Source organism: Anas acuta, chromosome 3 (assembly GCF_963932015.1).
Source record: "Anas acuta chromosome 3, bAnaAcu1.1, whole genome shotgun sequence".
In the NCBI taxonomy this organism is placed as follows: Eukaryota; Metazoa; Chordata; class Aves; order Anseriformes; family Anatidae; genus Anas; species Anas acuta.
Window position 1 is genome coordinate 13,231,269 of NC_088981.1, and position 23,582 is coordinate 13,254,850.

The 23,582-nt window shown below is 56.6% G+C and overlaps 2 protein-coding genes across 2 annotated transcripts; one reads left to right on the plus strand and one right to left on the minus strand.

The window, feature by feature from the left end:
• Positions 1–5,121: 5,121 nt before the first annotated feature.
• PEX6 (peroxisomal biogenesis factor 6) lies at positions 5,122–19,669 on the plus strand. Its single transcript, XM_068675755.1, has 18 exons — positions 5,122–5,527; positions 5,559–6,101; positions 6,184–6,347; positions 7,074–7,157; positions 7,730–7,832; positions 8,002–8,138; positions 8,223–8,334; positions 11,096–11,304; positions 11,813–12,005; positions 12,371–12,447; positions 12,555–12,687; positions 14,802–15,007; positions 15,088–15,149; positions 15,459–15,567; positions 16,742–16,858; positions 17,487–17,564; positions 18,632–18,771; positions 19,104–19,669. The coding sequence occupies exons 1-18, from the start codon at positions 5,156–5,158 to the stop codon at positions 19,238–19,240; spliced, it is 2,976 nt and encodes a 991-aa protein (XP_068531856.1). The 5' UTR covers positions 5,122–5,155; the 3' UTR covers positions 19,241–19,669.
• A 1,049-nt stretch (positions 19,670–20,718) lies between these two features.
• GNMT (glycine N-methyltransferase) lies at positions 20,719–22,641 on the minus strand. Its single transcript, XM_068675751.1, has 6 exons — positions 22,336–22,641; positions 22,133–22,260; positions 21,927–22,040; positions 21,318–21,460; positions 21,104–21,225; positions 20,719–21,026 (listed from the first exon to the last, which is right to left on the minus strand). The coding sequence occupies exons 1-6, from the start codon at positions 22,539–22,541 to the stop codon at positions 20,855–20,857; spliced, it is 885 nt and encodes a 294-aa protein (XP_068531852.1). The 5' UTR covers positions 22,542–22,641; the 3' UTR covers positions 20,719–20,854.
• Positions 22,642–23,582: the final 941 nt, after the last annotated feature.

Here is a 23,582-nt window from a genome sequence, read left to right on the forward strand (position 1 = left end):
CTTCAACCCCCCCTCTACTCAGTCAGGCCTGCTGGGGGGTGGGAGGAACATATGCATGGTAAATACAAGCTTTGCAGGAAAAAAAAAATACCCATATGATGGAGTGGGGGGGCACGGTTCAGGAAAGGACCAGCCAGGGCTTACTGCAGCAGCAATTAGGCTCTGTGAGAGCCGAGACTTAGCACATTGCAGGCCTAATCCTGCCTGAGCAGCATCTGCAAACCCTTTATTTGGGCTGTGCCATGCTGGCACTGGATGCCTGCAATCTTTTTTTTTTTTTTTTCTTTCTTTTCTGCCCTGCCCATGTGCAGATGGCCTGGCTCTTCACCTCTCACTGGGCACAGCACCGCGAGCCACGAGCACCCTGTCACTGCAACAAGGGGAACACCACGGTCCCCTCCCCATGTGGGGTGCAGAGCTCTCCCGGCAGGACGTGGTGGGCTCCCAGCTCTCATTTTGTGCTGCAAGGGGTGGTGGTTCGCAGGGAGAGCTACGGGCCTGAGGCATGGTTCACAGAGGCATGGGATGGTTTGGGTTGGAAGGGACCTTAAATATCACTGTGTTCCAACCCCACTGACATGGGCAGGGATGCCTCCCACTAGACCAAAGCCTCAAAGCTTCATCCAACCCAGTCTTGAATGCTTACAGTTATCAAGAGATGGTTACAGGACTGCTGCCACATAGAGGGGTTTGGCTACTATAGGACTCGCATTGAGAAACCTGCTCTGCTGGGGGCTGATGGTCAGCAGCCAGGCCCACCCGTGAGCCTTCTCACCTCAATGCTGACCAAAGGGGATCCCTCAGCCTGCCCTCGTGTGCCGTGTGCCCTGGCGCCTCACCCCCACAAATGCCCTGGGCTGGGCCCGCACTACACCCAGCAGTGCCTTTCCTGTACTGGGGAGACCACAAGGTGTCTCTCTGATTTCCCCCCTTGCTCTCACCACTAGTGTCAAGGAGGTGAGAGCACTCAGCACTTAGCACTCACCACTTCCATGGCTTCTTGCTTCTTCGTTTGGTGGAAGAGCTCTCCCCTCTGCTTGGGAGGCTCCAAAACGAAAACGAAAACTAAAACGAAAACGAAAACCGATGGAGCTCCCTGACCTGACATGTTTGGAAGAGGCAGTGGAAACTGGAAACCTCATGAAGAGGCTGCTTCCATTATGGGGAGGTGGAACCTGGAAGCCAACTCTTAGACTTCTTGCTCAAATGAGTCAGTACATTTAAAACCAAACCAAACCAACCACATAAAAAAAGCAATGCTTTTACAAGGCCAAAGCTTTAGGAGCTGTTCTGCGCTGAAACTGTGAAACAAGGCACTGCCAGCCACATTCTGCTAGGAGCTTCTTAAGAGTCTGCTCATGGCATCACAGAATGGCTTCTTAGGTTGGAAGGGACTTCTGAAGATCATCTGCTCCCACCCCTCTGCCAAGCACGGTCACCTAGAGCACATCTCACAGGTTTCCAATGTGGGAAACCTATCCAGGCGGGTTTTGAGTATCTCCAGAGAAGGAGACACCACAGGCTCTCTGGGCAACCTGTTCAAGTGCTCCGTCACCCTCACAGTGAAAAAGTCTTTTCTCCTCTTCAGCTGGCACCTCTGGGTTTCAGTTTGTGCCTGTTGCCTCTTGTCCTGTTGCTGGGCACCACTGAAAAGAGCCAGGCCCCATTCTCTTGACACCCTCCCTGCAGATGTTTAGACACCCTGATAAGATCCCCTCTCAGTGTTGTCTTCCCCAAGAGAAACAGGCCCAGTTGTCTCAGCCTCTCCTCATAGGACAGATGCTCCAGTGCCCTAATCATCTTTGGAGCCCTCTGCTCGTCTTCCTCCAGTAGCTCCATGGCCCCTTAGGAGGCTAATACCTGGACACAATACTCCACGTGGGGCCTCACCAGGGTTAAGGAGAGGGGCACGAACACATCCTTTGACCAGCTGGCAACACACTTGCAAATGCAACCCGGGATGCCACTGGCCTTTTTGGCTTTCTTGGCCACATCGGTGGCTCATGGGTAACGTGCCGTCCAGCAGGACTCCCAGGTCCTTCTGCATAGAGCTGTTTTCCAGCAGCTCAGCCTCCAACCTGTACCGGTGCAGGGGGTCATTCCTCCCTACGTGCAGGACCCTTCATTTGTCTTTGTTGTAATTCATGATTCTAACTTTGTATAATTCTAACACTGGGCCTTGTTCTGTCAAGGACAGCTCCCCCTCCCCGGACAGAGACTCCATGGCCTTTCTGGACACCTTTACTGGCTGTGCACCCTTGTGGGGAAGCTTCTCCTTATTTTTCTCTGGGATGTCTCCATCTGGAAGCGTGGGCCTTGGTACCACTCATGTTTCTGCTACACAGCACGTATGATAAGATGCAGGCTTCATCTCCTCACCTCCTTCTCAGCAGGCAGCTGTAGTTAGCAGCTGGGCCCACCCGTGAGCTTGGTCTCCTTAATGCTGACCAAAGAGGATCCTTCAGCCTGCCCTCGTGTGCCGTGTGCCCTGGCGCCTCAACCCCACAAATGCCCTGGGCTGGGCCCGCGCTACACACAGCAGTGCCTTTCCTGTACTGGGGAGACCACAAGGGGACGCAGGAGCCCAGACACCATTACAAAAATGCCACCAAATCAGAAACCAAAGTTGTTTTACTGATGGTTTTTTATTGTTATTATTGCTATTGCTCTTGGAGTCCCAGTCTGGGGAAGAACTGCTGATGAAGCATCCCAAATGGACTCGGCGCTGCACTCCGGCGCTTCTTCCTGGCACACCTGAGGACTTGTGCTTCTCCAGAGGAACAGCTGTCTGCCTCACTGCTTGGTCTGAGCCGCTGCTCTCCTCTGTGCACCGCCACGGAGGGCACGGCTTCGTCTCCAAGCACCTCCTCGTTGGGCAGCCTTCTCGTCCTCAGGCTGAGACACCAAGGCCCAGTGCCAGCTTGTGAGGGGGCCTCCTGCTGCCCCACTGCAGCAGACCAAAGGAAGCCAAGTCCACTCTTGCCCACTCCTTGGGACTCTGTGCCGAAGAGATGACACCACCGCCCAAGAGGCGGGGATTGGGCATGAGGGATGTGGAAGGAGGCCATCCCGCAGGCAAGCCTGCTAGATGTTTCCCGGATGGCCTCTCCCAGGTAACGGTGGCGGCGGAGGCTGTGCCGGGGATACGGAGCTTTCCGGGCGCTCCTGCAGTGGTGACATCTCGCAGGTGGGAGCCCTGGCATGGTGACGCTGTGCCAAACCACGAGGGCTGGAGGTGGATCCACCTCCATCGGCTCTTCAACCTCTGGAGCTGGATCCACCTCCATGGGCTCCACCTCAGCAGCCACGGTCGCTCTGCTCCCGCTGGCACTGCTCCGCCGCCACTTCCTCTTGGGTTCGACGAACCGCTCTGACCCACGCAAGTGTGGGCAGCAATTCCTCCAGGACCTCTTCTTTCCAGCCATCGCTGACGAGCATAAAGGGCCTAGAAGCTCAGCGAGTGTTGGGCCAGGCGCAGGGGTTTTTATAGGGCCGATGCCCCTGTGACATCACGGAAAGCCCCTGTGCTGGCGCGAGGCACAGCATGGCTGTTTCGGTGGTGGTTTTCTGTGAGCTGAAAGAGTCCATAGTGTGGAAGGAGGCCTGGTGGTAGGAGGAAGAGAAGGTGTCTCTCTGATTTCCTCCCTTGCTCTCATCACTAGTGTCAAGGAGGTGAGAGCACTCAGCACTTACCAGTCTCACCACTTCCGTGGCTTCTTGCTTTTTTGTTCAGTGGAAGAGCTCTCCCCTCTGCTTGGGAGGCTGCAAAACGAAAACGAAAACTAAAACGAAAACTAAAACGAAAACGAAAACCGATGGAGCTCCCTGACCTGACATGTTTTGGCCTTTTACAAGGCCAAAGCTTTAGGAGCTGTTCTGCACTGAAACTGTGAAACAAGGCACCGCCAGCCACATTCTGCTAGGAGTTTCTTAAGAGTCTGCTCATAGCATCACAGAATGGCTTCTGAGGTTGGAAGGGACTTCTGAAGATCAGCTGCTCCCACCCCTCTGCCAAGCACGGTCACCTAGAGCACACAGTCACATTCTTGGTCACATTGCTTGCTCATGGTTTATCTGGTGTTCAACAGGACTTCCACGTCCTTCTGCGCAGAGCTGCTTTCCAGTAGCTCAGTCCCCAACGTCTACTGGTGCAGGGGGTCACTCCTCCCTAGGTGCAGGACACTGCATTTGCCTGTGTTGAACTTCGTGACGTTCCTCTCGGCCCAACTCTCCAGCTTTCCAGTCTCCTCTGAATGACAACAGAGCCTTCTGGTGTATCAGCCATTCCTCCCAGTTTTGTGTCATCAGCAAACTTGCTGAGGGTGCACTCTATCCTATGATCTGGTTCATTGATGAAGCTGAACAAGATTGTTGCCTGCTTCCCTAAAAGAAAAAGAATAAAGAAAGCTATTATAGGAGGTACCACTACCGTGACCATCTGTAATTGTCAGACTTCTGGAGAGCAAGTATTTGCATACTTTTTACATGCAGTTGATTTGTTTATAAATGAGTTTAATTATTATTACTTTATATTATTACTAATAATAGTAATTTATTAATATTAACGTTTAGTAATATTAAGAATGGTAATAATAATAGTAATAAAGAGCCTAAATTTTCTTCCACTGAAATAAAGAGAAGTATTAAACTTTTATGATATCTGGAGTTAGTGCTATGAAATGGTAGCTACCTCTTGGCATCACCAATAAAAGAAATTTTGCGGTTTGTGTGCAGAGGGGGTTTTTAAAAGACGTTGTGTTTTTTTTAAAAAAAAAAAAAGTCTAAGATGTGGAGGTTGGTGCCATGGGTTATGTGGTTAGCGGTTAGCGCTATGAGTGATACGGGTGGGTGGTGGTGTCTGGTCAGAGGTTGGACTGGGTGATCGCGCGGGTGGCAGCCCAACCCAGATGACTCTGCGGGAGAAGGGGCGGGGGAAGGCGATGAGTTTATTGTGGTGAATTTCCGAACTTTTACTGAATTTCTAACCGAGGAGCCTCCCTCTCTATGGTACCAGCTACTCTATGACCCGGGGCGAGCCGCTCTGCCCCTCCCCTCCATTCCCCGAGGCCTCCCGACCCCTGTGCGCCTGCGCGGCGCGGCCGCTCTACCCCCCCCTCCCTCCCCCCCTCGTCTCTATGGTGTCGTGGCGGCGCCCATGGCGGTGGCGGTGCTGCGGCCGCTGGACGCTCCCCCGGCCGAGCTGGCTCCGGTCACGGCGCTGCTGCTGGCCCCGGAGCCGCTGTGCGCGGCGCTAAGGGGCCGGGCGGGCGCTGGGAGCAGCGGTGGAGGCGGAGGAAGCGGAGGAGGAGGGCTGGTGCTGGCCGTGCGGCCTGCGGGGCGCGGCGGGGCGCAGGCCGTGCTGCTGAGCGCTGTGGCGCTGGAGGCGGCGGGGCGCCGGGGGGCCGAGCTGTGGCTCCGCGGGGCGCTGCTGCGCCGCCTGGGGCTGGCTGCGGGCCGCAGGGTGGCCGTGTGGCCGCTGCGCCGCCCCCCGCCGCTCGCCTGGGTGCTGCTGGCGGCGGCGGCGGGGGTAAGCGGAGGAGGAGGAGGAGGAGGAGGAGGAGGGGGGGGGGGGGAGGCCGGCGGGGGGCGCGGTGCTGGCGAGGAGGGGCGAGGCCTTGCCGGGAGCAGGCCCCGGGCCCGGGCCGCTGGTGCTGGAGGCTCGGCCGGCGCTGCAGGGGCTGCTGGGCAGCGCCACCCGCGTCGCCCTCGCGGCCCCTCCGCCGCCGCCCGGGGGTGGTGTCGCCTCCTGGCGTCGCCCCGCGGCGCCGCCGCTCGTGTCCCGCTTCGCCGCCGGCCCCCGGGCTGCTGAGGGGCCGCGCCTAAAGGCTGCGCCCCCCGGTGGTGGCGCCGGTGGAGGGGCGGAGGTGTGGGTGAGCCGGAGGGGGCTGCTGGCCCTGGGGCTGTTCCACGGGGAGTGGGTGCGGGTGCGAGCAGAGGGGGAGGCTCGGCAGCACCTGGCGGCGCTGCTGGCTCGCCCGCCCGCCTGGGAGTACCCGCGGGCTGCCCGCAGAAAGCCCCCCGATGGCACCGCACTGTTGGCTCCAGCCCTCGCCTTCAACCTGGGATGTGATCCTGCCGGTGGTGGGCTCCTCTGTCTGCAGGTGAGTGCTGCGGGGTGGTGGGCTTGGGGACAGCAGAGGAGGGAGCTGGGGGTGGTTCATGGTGTCCCATGTCCTGCCACAGAGGTACGAAGGAAAGGCTGGTGCTGCGGAAGGGAAAGGAAGCCAGTCCTTGCTGTCCGTGCCGCCCTTCGCCAAGGAGCTTCACGTAGAGATTGTCTGCTCGCCAGCCTACAGTGCCAGAGGAGTCTATGACCGTATTCTCTACAAGCACTTTGAAACGCCCCGGTGAGCCACACAGAAAAGCCACATATTTCTGTTCCTGGGGGGTCTTGTTTGTGAGCTGCACCCTCACTGTATGTTCGTGGCATCCAGATCCAATACATGCTGATTACATGCATAACCAATAGCAGAATGCTAACGGAGAGTATTTCCAAATGTCCATTTGCACCATCTACTCCCCATGAGTTCACACAGGTTCACTTCCAAGCAGCATCTCTTGTCCTGTCCCTCGAAAGTCACCCTTAAGTCTCTTTCCTTATAATTTACCATCCAACAGCAAAGGCTCCCAAGGACTGCCTGCAAACCTCCCTTCTGGGGCATGTCCCTAACCCCAGTTCTCAGCTTTGAGTGAAGATCAGTGACTGGGAAGCTGGGTGTGCTGTAGTCTTTGCTTGTGAAACCTGCCCCCAAGCCTTTTCAGGAGCCTCGTTATGAGGCTTTCTGCTGTTGCAATTAGCCAGGCACAAGAAGGTGACTTTGTCAGGAAGTGACACTCTTTGCCAGTGTTCATCTTCTGTATCTTCCTTTTAGTAGTCTGGTTGCAGCTACTCTCACCCCATGCATGCCAAATCTTTAAGTGGTTATTTTTGGTTTTAGAATGCAAGAAAGGAATGATTTGGTATAAATTGTGACATTCTTTTCTGTAAAAACAGACGTGGTATGGGGAGGACATGCAAGGAGAATTTACTGTTTTTCAGTGTTGAAACTGTGTTTTGTTGTTGTTTCTTGTAGGCTTGTCCAGGAGGGAGACATCCTGTGTGTTCCAACGTTTGGGCATGCTGAGTTTTTAGATGTAAATGCAGACAAATTCCTTAGGTAGGTGGCAGTAAACTACGGTGCTATCACATGAATACTAAAGAGAAAAGGTTCTTCTCCACTCTTGATTCTCTTGAAACAAGACAGCAGATTCCGCTCTTACCTGTCTCTGGAGCTGACAGTTTTTCTGCCTCTTATTTTGGGGGAAGAAGGAAATGTTTTGCTTGGATTATTGTTGAATCGTTAAGGTTGGAAAAGCCCTCCAAGATCATCTGGTCCAACCATCCCCCTACCACCAGCATCACCCACTAAACCATGTCCCCAAGCACCAGGTCCAGCCTTTCCTTTAACAACCCCAGGGACGGTGACCCTACCACCTCCCTGGGCAGCCCGTCCCAGTGCCTGACTGCTCTTTCTGAGAAGAAGGCAAAATGAGAAGTTAGTCCAGCAGTACCCGTGGGCTGAAGCCACCAGGGGAAGCTGTAGCTGTTGACAGTCCTTTTGGTCTGCCTAGCCAGACAGGAAGCAAAAGTCTCTCTGCCTACCCTTGCCTCTCAGTTGGCTCTTGGCTGATGGATGCTTTGTCTTCCGGATCTTGACTCCATGATTCTTACTGCTTGTTTTTCCTGTAGGTGGCCAGAGCTTTATTTCAAAGTGAGGAAGATTTTAGGCATGGTGGAAGGCGAGCAGTCTGAGGGTTACTTGGCGGACACGCAGAACACCTCTTTGTATCTGGTAAGATGTTAGAGGAGGGCAGGGAGGGTGTATTGAGCCTGAGGGTGCTCTATGGATGCCAAATGTGCCTGTGGAATCTTGTGCTTCCCCTGCTCTTGTGGAAGGGCATTTCAGGACAGACTCACTTGGTAGCTGTCTTTTCTCAGCTGCTGTTCTGTTTTCCTCACAGGTGGGCTCAACAAACAGTGCTGTCCCATCTGCCCCAGCCTATAACAGTCACGAGTTCTGGAGCAGCTTGTCTCCTGCTGGACTCTCTGATGTTGTGAAGGATCTCTGCGATGCACTTCGGCCTCACCTGAACAGTCAGTGAGTTAAATTCCCTTCCCTCACGCCTCGGGAGAGCTGGGGCCCTGCTCCCCAGTCACTGGGAGAACTGCCTCTGTGTTACAGGGCAACCACGCTGAGCAGGGTGGGCAGCGTTCTCCTCTCAGGACCAAGTGGCAGTGGGAAGCTGATGGCTGTCAGAGCTGCGTGTAGCTGCCTCAACCTCCACCTCTTCAAGGTAATTCCTCCTCTGGCTGGTTGATGATTCTATGATTCTATAAAGCCCAGAGATTGCCTTTGTACCTTTCTTTAATAACTGTTATTTTGGTGAGTCTGACTGACTTTACAGACAGAGCAGCACACGGTGGTGTTTTAGGGGATCTCACATCATTGGGTAGGGCACTGAGTTGGAACCGTACCCCAGAGGCTGGCACCAAGTGAAAACACAGAAGTTGAGGAGGTGATGAGGGCAGGAACTGCAGTGTCACCGGGTGTTTGCAGTTGTCCGTGATAAAAAGCATGTTGCAGAGTGAGGCAGAGATCACACTGAGATCTTCCCCAGCTGGGCAGGAATCCTACAAAAGAAAGGTGGCCGTCGGTTTGATACCAACGTGTGTGCCAGGTCTGCTTCAACATCTCACTGCCTTTAGAAGAGCTGTGCTGTAAGTGGGCTTCCTTCTGTTCACTGAGAATCCATCCATGAGGACACAAAAGGCCCCACATCTTCCATTGCTGTGCTTGGCTTTGGAAAGGGGAATGACCTCAAAACGAGGTTTGTTTAGAAAAAGAGAGCTGGCCAAGGTAAGAAGTCCTGCTATGGAAGCAAATGAGGGACAGCGTGCTGTAACACAAGGCGACTGCATAGGTCACACAGGGATGGGCTTGAGAAAAGTGAATTGAAGCCAGAGCAGATGAACAGGAGGGTAAAGGAAACAAGAAACATCCTTCAAAGGACACAAAACTGAGGTTAGAGTGAAGGATTGCATTAGCAAAGACTAGGATGAGTGTGAGCTGCTGGGAAATAATCCCTGTAGTTCCTGCAGAGCCAAGCCCTGTCCAGTAACCCTTCAGGAGGTTACTGAAGGTGTTACAGTGTTACAACAAGCATGTGGTGAAGGGAGCGTGACTGATAGTCTACTTGGGATTTGAAAAGGCTGTTTGGGAAACTGTGGCGGTGAGATGCGAGTGAAGATCCTGGCTTGGATATAATGCTGGTTAAAGGTTTGGGACATGATGGTCCGATGAGTCTGAGCTGATGGTAGCTGATGTACCTTCACAATCAGCAGGGGAGCTCTGCAGGTGTCTGGACTGGGAGCTGTGCTGTGCAGGATATTGAGAAACGACGTGGGAAAGAGGATGAATTGAGATCTGGTGGTTGTTCATAACAAAGTCATTAAAGGTACGAGGAGACAGATGGACAGACTGTCCTTGGGCTAGAGGAGAGGTTGAATGAGACAAAGTGACTGAGCAGTAAGATGCCAGATAAAATTTTCTGGAGGTAGCTTTACAAGAAAAGTGTTGGATTTCAAGCTGGCTGTCAGCAGTCAGGATCAATACTTTTGTTCTATGTCAGTGGCTTCATGAAAACTTTGGCTTTGCTCTCCGTACATGGAGAGCAAAGGGCAGAGGGGCTGTAAATGCTTACCCTGGTCTTATTCTTTCTTAAGCAGCCACTTGTGGCCGTGCATGGAGACAAGATAGTGGGCTAAGTGGACTCTTGGTCTGTACCAGTACAGCCATTGGTAGGTTTTCACAGCTGCAGCTACACTGGGTAAACTTTATGGACAAAATGAGGTCTAGCCCGTGTCTCTGAACAGCACTTAGAGTTCTGAACACAAACACAGTCTTCACTGACTTGTTAAAAATGCCATTTTCCTTCTGCGCACTCCTTTTTTCACTCTGAGAGTCTGGATGTATTCCTCAAATTCTTTAATCTCCTTGAATCTATAGATTTATATTTGTAAGGGGCTTGGAAGTTGCAGGGTGACTTTTCTAAGAGCTTCCCAAACTCTAAAAGGACTTGGAAGAAGAAGAAAGCTAGAGTGAAGAGACCTTGAAGGTTCCTTTTTGTGGAAGGAAAACATAAGCTTACTCCTTTCGTGTGGGTCTTGTTAAACTCACAGAAAACAAGCTAAGCATTTTGGATATTTGGGTTTTCTTCTTTTGCTTAGAAGTTGTGTCCTGTTAAACTGTGGCACTACTTGGACAGAGAAGAGCAGTTAGGAGAGTAAATCCATAACAGTGGGTCAGTGGGGGAGGCAGATAAAGCCCTGGCTGTTGTCCAGCACCATCTCCTGTTCCAAGCAATCTGTCCTGTAGGGAGTTTTGTCACGGATCCACTGCTAAACCTCTGGCTTCTCAGTGTGCAGGAGCCATATCTGGAGATTTCTGGCAGTGCCGCAGAACAACCAGCAGATTTCCTCTCCTCTCTCTGCAAAACCTCTCAGCAGCAGGAGGCAGCAGTGTGTGTTCGCAGCAGTGTTGGAGCTGCTGTTCCAGGGCTCACCAGCAGCCTCTCCATGACTTCATGCAGTGTTTGCCTAGAAAACAGTGTAAAGCCACCCACAACTTTTCTTTTTCTCCTTTTACCTTCTACCTCCCTCTTGCGCTTTGAGCCTGCGTGGCACTGAGCTGAATAGTGCCCTGAGCCTTCCCCTCTGCTCTTTACTCTGTTCCTCCGAGGCGCCTTGTTCTCCCTGTCCTGTTCTCTTCCACAGCTCTCCCCTCCCTTCCGGCACGGGTTGGCTGAGCCGTGACATCTCCTTCATTGACTTCTCCACTCCCTCGTCCTCAGCTCTTTCAGCCAAGACCCTCCTGCTCCCCCGTCCTCCTGCAGAGAAGCAGGAAACTGCCTTTTCTGCATGTCAGATACTCCCGAAAACCCCTTCCAGCTGCGGATTGCCCACAGCAGGCTCCATGGAAGCGAGCGTTGCTCCCAGTCCCCGGGCTGTCCACGTTGCAGCCCCTGCAGTCCGTGCGTTGTGTGGCCTGTCTTGCAGGTGGATTGCGTGAGCTTGTGCGGTGACACCAGTGGAGCCACGGAGGAGAAAATCCAGGTGGCCTTCGCCCAGGCCCAGCAGTTCCGTCCCTGCGTGCTTCTGCTGAAGGACATAGAGCTGCTGGGCAGGGACCGGGACATGCTGGGAGAGGACGCCAGGGTCATCGCTACTCTGCGCCAGCTGCTTCTGGATCGAGACCCAGCACTGAGGTACGGACCTTGTTGGGCACACAGGATGATTGTTTCCTTTACTTTTTTTATGTCATTTGGCCCCAGCTCTGAGGCTGGGGGGCTCAGGGGGCCTTATTGTCCAAGTTTGAGCTGGTTTCTGAGTTTATTCAGATGAGCAAAGCTGGCGTAGTTGTGAGGCATGCCAAAGGGCGCAGGGTCTGCGGAGCTGTTCTGCTGGGATTGCAGAGCTAGACCCCAGGAGAATCCCTCAGCAGATGAGAAATCCCAGGGAGCAGGGAGGGAGGCATCAGGTGAAGAGCTGAGACATCACTTGAGGGGGCCTTGAGTTGGGGGCAGAGCTCACAAAGCAGTTCACGGGTAAGCTGGAGGAGAGTGGTATATGGGAGAGCTTGGCTGGTACGTGGTGCACGTTTCTCAGAGGAAAGGCAACTCTTGGAGGGTGATGTGATGTGATGTGGGTGACAGCAGTGGGGAGGGGAAGGTTTCCACAGAGCTGCAACCATTCACTGCCCCCCTTTTTCAACAGCCACCCTGTCCTGGTGATCGGCACAACCTGCAGACCCCAGGATGTTCCTACAGATGTGCAGACCGCTTTCCTTCATGAGGTGAAGATGGAAGCCCTTTCCGAGGAGCAGCGGAGGTCGATGCTGAGCGTGCTGACCGCCAGTCTTCCTCTGGGCAAAGAAGTGAACCTCGCCAAGCTGGCCCGCAGGACTGCAGTGAGTGAAACCGCAGCGACACGTGGCAGGGGGCAGCCCCGTGATATGGCAGGATGGGAGAAAAGGGACAAATCCCGTAGCCCAGTCAGTTTCTTCAGTGGTTAACCCCAGTCCTCAGACATCAGTCTTCAGAGCAGATTTCTGGTGTCTGAGGAATCTACGCTTTTTGCAGAGGGGTGGTTGATGCTCTGCTCTGCTAGAAGTCAATTTGAAAAATGGAAAGGAAAAAAAAAAAAACAAAAGACAAATCAGAGCCTTCAGCAAAAGCACAGAAGCTCAGAGTACAGCTCCGCAGGGAACCTTTCCCATACACCTTTTATGGCCTGGCTGGACTGAACTGATGCTCTTTGTTTCCGCGTTCACAGGGTTTTGTGCTGGGGGATTTCTGTGCCTTGCTGTCCCACAGCAGCCGGGCTGCCTGTACCCGCATCCAGGCCTTGAGGTAGCCCGGGCAATTTGGCAGGAGGCGGGGAGGGTGGGGATGCAGCGAGCCCGGCCGTGCTGGGAGCAGGGCAGTGCCTGAGCCCTTCCCTTCTCTTTCCTTGCCAGCTTCCCGGGTGGACTGAGTGAAGAAGTAGAGAGGGATTTTTGCACTGCTGGCTTCCCAGTGCTTGAGGAGGATTTCAGCGTTGCTCTGGACCAGCTGCACGATGCCCACTCGCAGGCAGTGGGCGCCCCAAAGGTAGGATGCTGGGGCAGAGGAGGGGGTTGTTTCTCTAAAAATCCTCTCTCTGTGGCTCAAGATGCTTCTCTCAAACTTTGCCAGACCTGTGCTGTGCCCGAGCATGTTGCTTCCTGCTGTCTCATTCCATGTACTCCCCAAGCCATGAAAAACAGTCCAGGTGTGTTTTTTGGACCCCGTTGGCTTTGGATTTGCTCAGGGAAGCCCTTTGCAGCCCTAATTGGAGACAGCTTCATCAGTAGGGGTGCCAGGCTGCATTGCTGAGCCTCTCAAGAGGCTGCTGCCTCACTGGGGTCTCTCCAGCTGCCTGGCATATAGGAACATGGCGAGGTTCCTCCCTGCAGAGGGAGTTTCCCCACGTGTGAGAAGCTTTAAACTTGATCCATGGCCTTGGCCATGGCTCGAGCTGGCACAGGCTTTTCCAAGAGCCGGGTGGTTTGAAAAGTTGGGGATCCTTCAGGGAGAGGGACTGGGGGGTGAGAGAAAACCAGCAGTCAGCTCCTGGGGAGGAACGTGCTCTGCCTCTGGTGGCTCGTGACCGGGGAAACAGCGTTTGGGGTGACCGCTTCTGCTGGGCAGCACGGTGCCAGGACCAAGCAAAATGATCAGAGCCTCTTCTCCCTGCCCCCACGTGCAGACGACTGCACTCAGCACAGGGCTGGAAACAGCCCTCAGAGCAGTTGTTCCAGCACCTTCCCCAGCTGCCCATTTGCAGTCCTGCCCGAGCGAGGTGTCGCCTCGCTGCTCTTGTCAGCAGGGAGCTACTCTGGGGCTGCTCGGTATCTAATAAATTAAGGAATTAACCAAACGAGCTCTGCTTCGAGGTGTGTTTACCAAGTTCACTATAAGCCAAATACTAACCACAGAGCATGCTCGGCAGCGGGCTGTGTGAATGGAAGCTAATTCTGCTTGCATTTTGCAATCCGTTATCGATTTCTTAGTTACTGGCTGGGGTTCAAGAAGCCCATTAGCAGACACGGATACTTTCAACGTATGTAAGTCTCGGTTCCGTGCTTGCTTTTTCTGGTTAGTCACACAATTTATTTTTTTTTGCAGTTAATGGGATGCCAGCTTGAGCCTCTGAGAAAAAAATGGTTTCAAACTTCAGTTGCTAGCAGCATTTGCAGCGTGTCCTACCGCTGCAATGTTCTCCTTTGAAAACGACCCTGCAGTTTTCCAGCTCTCGTGCTGATGTCTGCAGAGCTTTTTCTAGGGAGGCAGCATCAGCAGGAGCGTGGGGGAGAAGGCAGCTCTTCTATTCATCAGTGGTGAAGGAAGGATGCCTGGGATCTTTTGCTTTAGAAGGTTTTTTTCTAGAAATCCTTATCTTGTCAGACCTGATTTTCCGGCAGAGTTGCTGGACAGCTGGAGGAAAAGCGCGATAACATCTCGAGTAGCAGAGCAAGGAGAGCCGAAGGAGGGGAGGGAGCCAAAGGAGGGGGGAAAGAATTTCCCTGTGGCCTATTTTTAAACTCCCCGGTTGTGCTGGCACCTGTTCACCACCCAGCCAGCAGCTGGGGGAAGCGTGCTGGGGCTTTGTTTTCTCTGCGTGTTCCCACGAGAGCTGCTCTGGCTCTGGGGGATCTGTCACCCAGGCTGTGGCATTCCTGCTATTTCAAAGGCTTTGCGCAGAGCATCCTCCTCCGAGGTTCTTTGAGCATAAAATAACACAAGTGGCATGGCTCCCCCCTCTCAAGTTTGCTGTCTTTCCTCGCTTAGCAATCCTCCCTTGCATACTTGCAGTTGGCCCCATCCCTACCTACTTGTAAACCCATGAATTTTGTTCCTGCTTGTCCCTTTTCAAAAGCAGCTAGTTTTTTGCAGTGTCCTCCAGGCTGTCTGGCTCTCACATCCTCCTTCACGTGACAGAGCTGTTAGTAGCCCAGGTTTTGTCACTCTGTTGTGAAGCCCTTGTTCAGTCTCAGCACCGTGGGGGACAAAGTGCCCTAAACACAAGTTGCTAGGCCCATTTTTCCTTCTTTCAGCCTTCCCCCATGCGTCCCTAGGGGGATCTCAGGTGGCTGGGCAGTGTGGTGAGAGGCTGACGACTGGAGCAAGAGCTGAACAGGCAGGCTCAGGAAGAAGTGCTGACAGGGACTCTCCCTCTTGTGCAGATCCCCTCCGTGTCCTGGCAGGATGTTGGTGGTCTCCATGAGGTGAAGAAGGAGATCCTGGACACAATCCAGTTGCCCCTGGAGCACCCAGAACTGCTGTCGCTGGGTCTGTGCCGCTCTGGTCTGCTGCTCTACGGGCCTCCCGGCACAGGGAAGACCTTGCTGGCAAAAGCCGTGGCAACCACGTGCACCATGACCTTCCTTAGGTGAAGAGCCTTGCAGGAGGACTGGCTTTCTCCTAGCGCTGGCTGGCCCTGCTCTAACCAGCTCCCTTCTCTCCCTGCAGCGTGAAGGGGCCGGAGCTCATCAACATGTACGTGGGGCAGAGCGAGGAGAACGTGCGTAACGGTGAGTGGAAGCGTCCTGAGCCTGCACGTGGCCAGAGGGGCTGCTCTGTGGCTCCAGAGGGAAGGGGGAGTGCTTAAACCGCTTTTTCAAACACCCATCCACAGCAGGCAGCAAGGGCATATATCCAGCAGTCCCTAACGCCCAGTCTGGCTCTCCCTGAGCCCCTCTGGCAGGAGTAGAGGGATGGTGAGGCAGCAGGCAGCTGATTTCCATCCACAGCTCTTCAGTTCCTTGCTGGTGATTCCACTTGGGTCCCGTTGATTGCTCCTCCTGCTTTTCTCATCTCGTGTGCTCTCTGTCTCCTCCCAGTGTTTGCCAGAGCCCGGGCAGCTGCTCCCTGCATCATCTTCTTTGACGAACTGGATTCCCTGGCCCCAAATCGTGGGCGGAGTGGAGACTCTGGGGGTGTCATGGACAGGTGAGTGAGCGTGGCGTGTCCTTGGGAGAGCAGGCATGCCTGCCTCAGCTAGAGGTGCACGGGGTGGCCCAGCGAGGCAGAGTCCATCCCAGCTCTTTATCTCCCTTTTCCCTTCCTGCTCCCTTCAAACCCTGTGCGTGGCCTGTCTCCTCTCAGGCTCATAGTACGGCTGTTTGCATTGCAGCAGATTCCTGATTGCCCAAGCTTGTTGTGCAAACATTTGGTTAAAACTGAGCCTCCTCCAACTGCTTCTGTGGCTGCCAACTGTTCCCTTTGGCCTCTTCCAAGGCCATCCTTCACACCCCTGCCTCGCGGTGGGAAACCTTTCAGCTGCCTCTGGTAGAAGCAAAGCACGTAGTGCTTGGCAATGCCCAGAAACAGGGCGACTTCCCCCAGGGCTCTTATGCTGAGCTGATAGTCCCTCTCCAGCCTTCTCACCATCCAGGAGGGGTTCTGCAGTGCCACCATGTGCCCACAGTGCCCGTCTTCATGCACACAAAGCAATTGCTTTGGAAGGGGCTGGGTTTGGTTTGTGTTGGTTGGCTCAGGCGATGCCAGAAACTGGTTGAGATTCCCCCATGCCAGGAGGTCTGCTCAGCACTGCAGTACTCTGCTGCCAGATGTCCTTCAGCCCGGTGGTTTGCAGAACTAGATCAGCACCGTGTGCTGTTTGCTGCCCTGAGGACTGGTCAGCAGCATCGCAGGCCCACCAGGGAGTCCCCAGCACTGACTGACAGGGCAGCCCTGCAGCTGAGCTTGCTGGGCAGCACCACGTAGCAGGGAGAGTTGGGATTGACCAGCACATCTGTGTGGGGAATCCGATCCCTAGCCGTGCGTGCCTGCCTATGTTTGGTCTGTGTTGCCAGCGTCTGATAGCAAGTTGTAAGCACGTGCAGCCAGCCTGGAAGGGTTCAGAGCCAAGCACAAGTAGGAAGGACTGTCTTGGTACCAGGGGCTTGTGCTGACTTTGCAATGAGCCCACACAATCGCTGGCTGTGCCCAGGGAGGTCTGGGCAGCTGTGTCTGGGCTGTTCTAGGGAAGAGAAGTAGGAGGTGAAGCCCAGGATGTGGAGCTTTAGTGGTGTCCCCTGTTCTTTCTTTTATTTGGTGGCTGGGAGTGACAGCAGTGCCTTGCCAGCGCCCAGTTGTGAATGTCACATCTTGTTCCCTGCAGAGTTGTCTCGCAGCTCCTGGCTGAGCTCGACGGCCTTCATTCCAGCCGCGAGGTGTTCGTCATTGGAGCCACCAACAGGCCTGACCTCCTGGACCCCGCACTGCTCCGGCCGGGCAGGTACATCACCTCCAACCCTGCCTCACTTCAGGGCAGGGCTGTAGAGCACCTCAGCTGGTGATGAGCTGAGCTGGGTCTCTGCCACCTTCCCCCCAAACAGGGACTCTTCCTAAAGCCTGCCCTGGCTTCTGGGGAAGGCTGGCAGCTGACACGAGGCCTGAGCTGATAGCTGTAGCAGCAGCACAAGCTACTGTGCTTGTTACTTCCCCCCCTACTCTGGTTATTGCCCCAGCAGCAGAGCAGGGCAGTAGGAGTCTCGCTGTGGCACCAAACTGGTGGAAGGACTTGGTCCCCCAGGGTCTTTTCTGAAGAACTCTCTCCCAGCTTGTCTTCGTACCTGGGGTTTGCCTGTCCTGGGGCAGGGCTCTGTATCTGCCCTTGCTGGACCCCGTGTGGTTCCTGTCAGGCCATTTCTCCAGCCTGCCAAGGTCCCTCTGAAGAGTAACCTTGACCTCCAGCATCTCTGCCACCCTCAAAGTCTGTTGTCCGTGGACTTGACAGCAGAAGGAGCTGCCCCAGGGCCACCACCTCTCAGTTCTGGTACACAGGGCTGAGCACCAGTGGCAGGTGTTTCTGGGCCTGTTCTTGACCACCTCTTTTCTTTTCTTTTTTTTTTTTCTGCTGACAGGTTTGACAAGCTGGTGTATGTGGGTATAAATGAAGACCGGGAGTCCCAGCTGCAGGTGCTGAGTGCAGTCACCAGGAAGTGAGTGATGCTGTTCTTCTCTTGCAGCACCTTTCCACCACCTTGCAGTGGGTGGCAGCTTTCCTAGGAGCAAGCCAGCCCTTCCTTGAGGATCCTGGCCGTGTGGTGAGGCTGCAGTGCACCAACACAGCAGGAAGGTCCCAGTTGCTTTCTACAAGACTTCCACAAGCACATCAGCTGCTTTTTCCAGAGCCGAGGGTGAAGGCAGCTCTGTCCATCATACTGCCTCTTGTCTTGTGATGTTGAGGGGTGCTGTTCAGCTCATGCTCTGTGCATGTTCCTCTGTTTCCCAGAGAAAACACTGGTTGGTTGTGTGGGACCCCAAGCAGCAGGGTTTGGCTGCTTCTCCAGCTTCTCTGAGCTCCGGAGAGCATCTCTGGAGGCAGAAGAGCAAGCTGTGCAATGTGGGTGTGGAGTTACACCTCAACAGCTGGGTGAGCAGCAGAACAGATGCTCTGCATCTGCCTTAGCAGGGACTTGGTGTCATGGGTCGCTGTCATCGCTGCTCCTTTCGAGGACAAGCTAACAGGAGACTTGAGGGCGTGGGCGGGCTGCAAGCATCGTCTCACACCGTGCGGTTTGGCAGCCGTGCCCTCCAGAGCTGTGCGCTCGTTCGTGCCGTAGGAGGCTTGCTGCTGTCTGCCGTGCGGCTCTGATGGGATGGTTTGGTGTTCCAGTGGTTGCTGCTGTCTGTAATTAAGCGTGTTCTTATTCAGCCCTGGCTGCAGGCTGTTCCCAGGTGTGCAGAGCGTTTAATTTCCCTGAGTGAGGACTTGAAGTTGCCTTTGATCCTGCTTAGCAGGAGAGAGGACCTCGCTGTGGGGATGTTTCAAAGAGAAGTGACTGTGGTTAAAAAAAATAGAATAACCAAACAAACGTAAACAAACAAACAAAGCCCTTTGATTTTTTTGGAGCGTGCGGAGCAGAGTCCAGAAGTTGCTAAACATGGGGTGTGACTCTGTGGCCTCTGATTCCTCCTGCGCCGTCACTCTGGCTGCTGCATATCTACCAGACTGTTTATATTTTTGTCCTGTGGCTCTGACACGTGTGGCTTCGTTTCTTGGCAGGTTTAAACTGGATCCTTCCGTGAATCTCAGCAGCATCCTAGAAAAATGCCCGGCTCAGCTGACAGGAGCAGACATCTACGCGCTGTGCTCGGATGCCATGATGTGCGCCGTCAAACGCAAGGTGGAATGGATCGAGGAAGGTGGGAGCCCGACCCCAGCCCATCCCAGGCGTTGTGGCTGCCCAGCTCAGGGGCAGGGAGGGCGGTTACAGCTGCTGGCAGTAACTGGGCTTCGGGAGGAGAGCCTCGGAGGCTCTGGGGCTGTCTCTGAGCGCTGGGCTGTGGGTTACTGGCAGGCAGTTTCGACGTGTGTGAGCATCTCCACCTCCAGTGCTTGGCCCTGGGGGGAAAGAGAGGCACGGGTTTTCTTTCCAGGCCAATTTCCCTCCCTTGGCAGGAGAGAGGGATGCTGGATCTTGCCAGCCGCCCTAGCGCTTTGCTCTCAGTCTTTTCCCATTCTCTGTCTCACGCAGGGCTGGACACAGAGAGCTCCGCTCTCATCCTGACCATGGAAGACTTCCTGCAGGCTGCTGCGAGGCTGCAGCCGTCGGTGTCTGAGCAGGAGCTGCTCAGGTACAGACACATCCAGCAGAAGTTTGCTGCCTGCTGACGCTCAGCGCAGGTGGGCCTGGAGGAACCGAGGGGAGGATGCGCTAAAGGTGCGAGAGAACTGGGCTGAAAACAGACGCCCTGCTGGTGGACCCCGTTTTTTGAGCTGGGCTGAAAAAGTGGCCGTGCAGTTCCGTGTGCAGGCGCTGTTCTGCTCAGCCTCCCCGGGTGGTGGGTTGTGTAGCAATCCCTCAGCTGTAGAGGAGAACCCAGGAACAGGCCAGGGTGACCCCAGGCAGGGGAGAAGCTGAGTCTGGTGAGTGTGGGCAGCACGGGGGTGTCCCAGGACAGCAGAGCGAGGCCAAAACTGGACCCAGTTTGGCAGCGGGACGCGGGCTGGAGGCAGTCACTTGTAGGACGTGAGGCAATGCTGCTGCCACGGGCCTGGCCTTGACATGGTCTCCGTAAATAAATAGAGGTTTCTGCTCCATTGCGGCACTGCCTGGCCTCAGATCTTTGTCCGTGGTGCTCAGGACAGTCCCTGCTAGCCCCTGGGAGAACTGGGTGTCCCAGAGGAACCCGCGTCCGGCAGGGAACGGGGAGTGCAGGCACATGGCTGGGGCCACCAACCCTTGTGGGGCTTGGAGAAGATGAAGGAAAACCTTGCTGCTGCCTGCAGAGGGAGCCCCGTTCTTCCTGGAGGAGCTGCAACAGGGACAAGTGGCAGCAAGAGAAAATCCCACTAGATACCAGGAAAAACTTCTCGCAGCAAAGAGGGGGCCTCCAGCCTTGGAAATACTCACCCCAACCCCTGGCTGGAGCAGCCTGGAGCTGCCCCATCTAAGCCAACCTGCGCTGAGCGTGAGCTGGACCAGACACCCCCGAGGCCCTGTCTCACCTCGCTGCCGCACGTGCGCTGCTTCCTGGCCTTTGCCAAGGGTGCCAAATAACCGCCACGCTTGAGTTGTGTGTGTCGGGCAGCTGGCTGGCAGCTGCCTTGTGTCTGCCAGCTCCCTGCAGCTGCTCCCATAGCTCCAGGGCAGTCCCAGGGTAAAGCAGGGAGCCGTGAGCGCCCCAGCCCCGCGGGGTGTTGGTGCTGCCCACACCAGGACTGCTGCCAGCGGTGTCCCTGCGCCACGTGTGGCTGGTGAGGACCTTATCCTGGTCCAGGCACGTGGTGCGTGACCGCCAGCTGAGCTGCTCTGGCTCCTGAGCGTGTTCAGGCAGAGCTGGCCGTGACCACACCGTGCTGCTGGATGTGGCCACCACCTCTTCCCCAGGGCAAGTGAGGAGGGGGCTGCAGCCGTACCGAGGGATCGGGGCTGCGAGCAGTGTCAGGAAAAGGGGGTTGGAGGCTTGGTGGGGATGTGCAGCCACCCAGGAGCCAGCTCACCCTGGCCACTTGGTGACTGGCAGCAGCAAGGAGCAGAGAGAGGGGGGTGAGGCTGTGCCTGTGCCACCCCTCTGCTCCCCCTAAGGTCTGGCAGTCCTTGCCCTGGGTACCCAGATCCCCCATACACGGACACACGGACCACAGGCTCCAGTAGCTCTCACAGGTGCTCTTAATTAACAGGAGGGGGCTCCCAGGCAGCTCGCGGCGATGTCCCCAGCCCCCTGCGTGTCCCCAGAGCCGCTCGGAGCTCTCCGCCGCCACAGTCCCATCTCGGCAGCCCCCTCACGCCGTCTTCTTCACGACGTGGATGAAGTAGCAGGGGATGTGGGCCTGCCCCGGCGTGTAGGGCTGGAAGTCACCCAGAACGCTGTGCTGGCACTTCCCCTGGAAGGCACCCTTCAGCAGCGCCGTGAAGGCCTCCAGCCGGTGCGGGTAGTACGAGAGCCGAAATTTGCTGCGAGGAGGCAACGGCGGTGAGGCTGGGGGGGGGCTCGGTGCCCACCAGGAACCGCCCTGGTGGCCCCCTCTCACCTCAGCTCCGGGGAGGCCCCCGCCTCCGTCGGGGGGACCTGCACGGTGTAGTCCAGGGTCACCATGTGGGCCTTGTTGTTCACCAGCAGCACCGAGGTGGTGATGTCCTTGGTCAAGTCGCTCTGGGGAGCACAGGAGGGGCATGGGGAAGGGGCTGGGGAGCGGGGTTGGGGCAGAGGGGCCTGGGGAAGGGCAGGGTCGGGCAGCTGCCCACCTTGTAGTAGATGTTCTTGCCGGGTGGCGCGCAGCCCGTGGCCAGGATGTGGTCGTAGTTGCGGTGGTCGATGACCAGGACGCCCCCCGGCCGCACCATGCTGGCGATGTTCCTCAGGGCCAGCTTGTGGTCGCTCTGGTCCCCTGCGGAGGGAACCGCGGCATCCCCAGGCAGGGGTTGTGCCCTCGTACCCCCAGGACCACCGCCACCCCCCTCATTTCACCCGTACACAAATCCTTGCACCCCTCCCACCCCCCAGCTCTCAGCTCGGGGAACCCACAGCCCCACCCAGGGTATGAGCTCAGGCACGTTCTCAGCCTCGCCGGGGCAGCGCAGGGAACCCACAGCCCCACTTGTGGCACGAGTCTGGGTGTGCCTCCAGCCTTGCCAGGGACGCGACACCGACGCACGCAGCCCCGCCACCCCAGGGCCTGGTGGCCCCGCTCGTGCCATGAACTTGGGCACGTTCCCTGGCGACGCAGCACCACCGCCTTGGTTAACCCACTCGTGCCACGAGTTAGGGATAGTTCTCAGCCTCCTGGGCTGTGAGTAGGGGTAGAGGTGGGTATGTGACCCCTCCCCGAGCCCTCCCACCCCTCCCAGCCTCACCTTTGAAGTCCGGCAGGTGCGCGAAGGAGTTGCCCAGGCAGATGACAGCATCGAACCCGTCCCCTGGCTTCTCCAGGTCCTTCTCCAGCGTGAGCCAGTTGGCCTCCTCGATGACTGCAGCGCAGGGGAACGCGTGAGGGCAGCTCCCCACCCCCCACCCCCCCCCCCCAACACCACCCTTACCCCGCGAGCTTCCCCCAGCTCACCCCATCGGTCGAAGGGCTCCTCCTTGCGCCGCTCCCAGCGCTCCTTCAGCGCGTACTTGAGCATCTTGTCGCTGGCGTCCACGCTGGTCACCTGGAAGCCCTCCTCCAGCAGCATGATGGAGTCCACCCTGGGGACACGGCTGTCAGGGGGGGCGCCCAGCAGGGCTCGGAGGGCTTTGGGGAGGGAAGGGGGGATGCCTCACCCGGTGCCGCAGGCCACGTCGAGCACGGAGCGGCAGCGGTGCTGGCGGAGCAGCGCCAGGAGCCAGCTGCGGTACTCGGCCGTGCGGCTCCGCGTGTCCCCGATGTACAGCTGCCACACGCGGGCCGCCCGCCCGTCCGCGTACTGGTCCGGCAGCCCCTCCGCCGCCACCCCCAGCGACCGCGTCCGGTACACGCTGTCCACCATCCCGCCGCCCGCTCCGGCCCCGGCCCCGGCTCCGGTCCCGGTCCCGGCCCCGCTCCGGCCTCGGCCCCGCTCGCAGCGCGCCACTCCCCCCTGTGCCGGGCGCGCCACTCCTCCCGGCGCGCCACTCCCTCGCCACGCCCCCCGCACTCCCCCCGCCGCCAGCCAATCGCCTGCCGCGCCCTTTCCCGCGCCACGCCCCCCGCCGGCCCTCTCGGCCAATCCGCGCCGCCCGCTCCTCCGGCTGCGCGCCACGGCCCGCGGGTGGCGGGGTCGGGGCCGACGCCTGCGGTGCAGCCAAGCGGGGGGCTGCGGAGTCCAAGGGGGGGAGCCGGGGGGAACGGAGGGGCTGGAAGCTGTGGGAGGAGGCGGGAGGAGCACGGGAGAAGGGAGGAGTAAGGGAGGAGTAAGGGAGGAGTAAGGGAGGAGTAAGGGAGGAGTAAGGGAGGAGTAAGGGAGGAGTAAGGGAGGAGTAAGGGAGGAGGAGTACTGCCATGAAAACAGCAGCGCTGAGGGTGTGCGTGACACGCACGAGGTCCTGCGGAAAGCACCGTGAAAAGCTCCTGCGGGCACAAGTGGGAAGTTAACCCGCCTCTGCGCCTAGGGTGTGTAAGGAGCGCGCTTGTCTTGCTTGATTTCAACCTTGAAGCTTGATTTTGATGCAGCACGTCGGAGGCTGTGCGTCTCGATCCGCCCCAAAAGGCACCCGGGGCACTTCGCTCACCCCTGGCGAACTTGGGTCGCTGAGAGGGAGAGGGTTTATGCACGGCTAAGCGCCTTCCGCGGGACAGAGGGAAGCAGCCGAGGACTATGGGGAGCAAAACAGCCCAGGCACAGGAAATGGTGTTAACCATAATGCAAAAAAACAAAACAAAACAAAACAAAACAAAACAAAAAAAAAAACATGGGAAAGTTATACCTGCCAAAGACCCCAAAATACTGATTCAGTCAGGGCTGGTTCAATCTACAACCTTAAGACCTGTGTCCAAATACAGGTTAAACTCCGGGACTCAGCCACATGAGGTGACAGAACAGCAGTGGGAC

What these genes read in the sequence shown, in the direction of transcription:
- PEX6 (XM_068675755.1), top strand. Translation starts at nt 5,156, where the DNA reads ATGGCGGTGGCGGTGCTGCGGCCGCTGGACGCTCCCCCGGCCGAGCTG. An exon ending in AATGCAGACAAATTCCTTAG is followed by an intron (nt 7,158 to 7,729) that starts GTAGGTGGCAGT and finishes TTTTTCCTGTAG; the next exon opens with GTGGCCAGAGCTTTATTTCA. An exon ending in AGAACACCTCTTTGTATCTG is followed by an intron (nt 7,833 to 8,001) that starts GTAAGATGTTAG and finishes TTTTCCTCACAG; the next exon opens with GTGGGCTCAACAAACAGTGC.
- GNMT (XM_068675751.1), bottom strand. Translation starts at nt 22,541, where the DNA reads ATGGTGGACAGCGTGTACCGGACGCGGTCGCTGGGGGTGGCGGCGGAG. An exon ending in GGAGCCCTTCGACCGATGGG is followed by an intron (nt 22,041 to 22,132) that starts GTGAGCTGGGGG and finishes CCTGCGCTGCAG; the next exon opens with TCATCGAGGAGGCCAACTGG. An exon ending in GCAAGAACATCTACTACAAG is followed by an intron (nt 21,226 to 21,317) that starts GTGGGCAGCTGC and finishes TGTGCTCCCCAG; the next exon opens with AGCGACTTGACCAAGGACAT.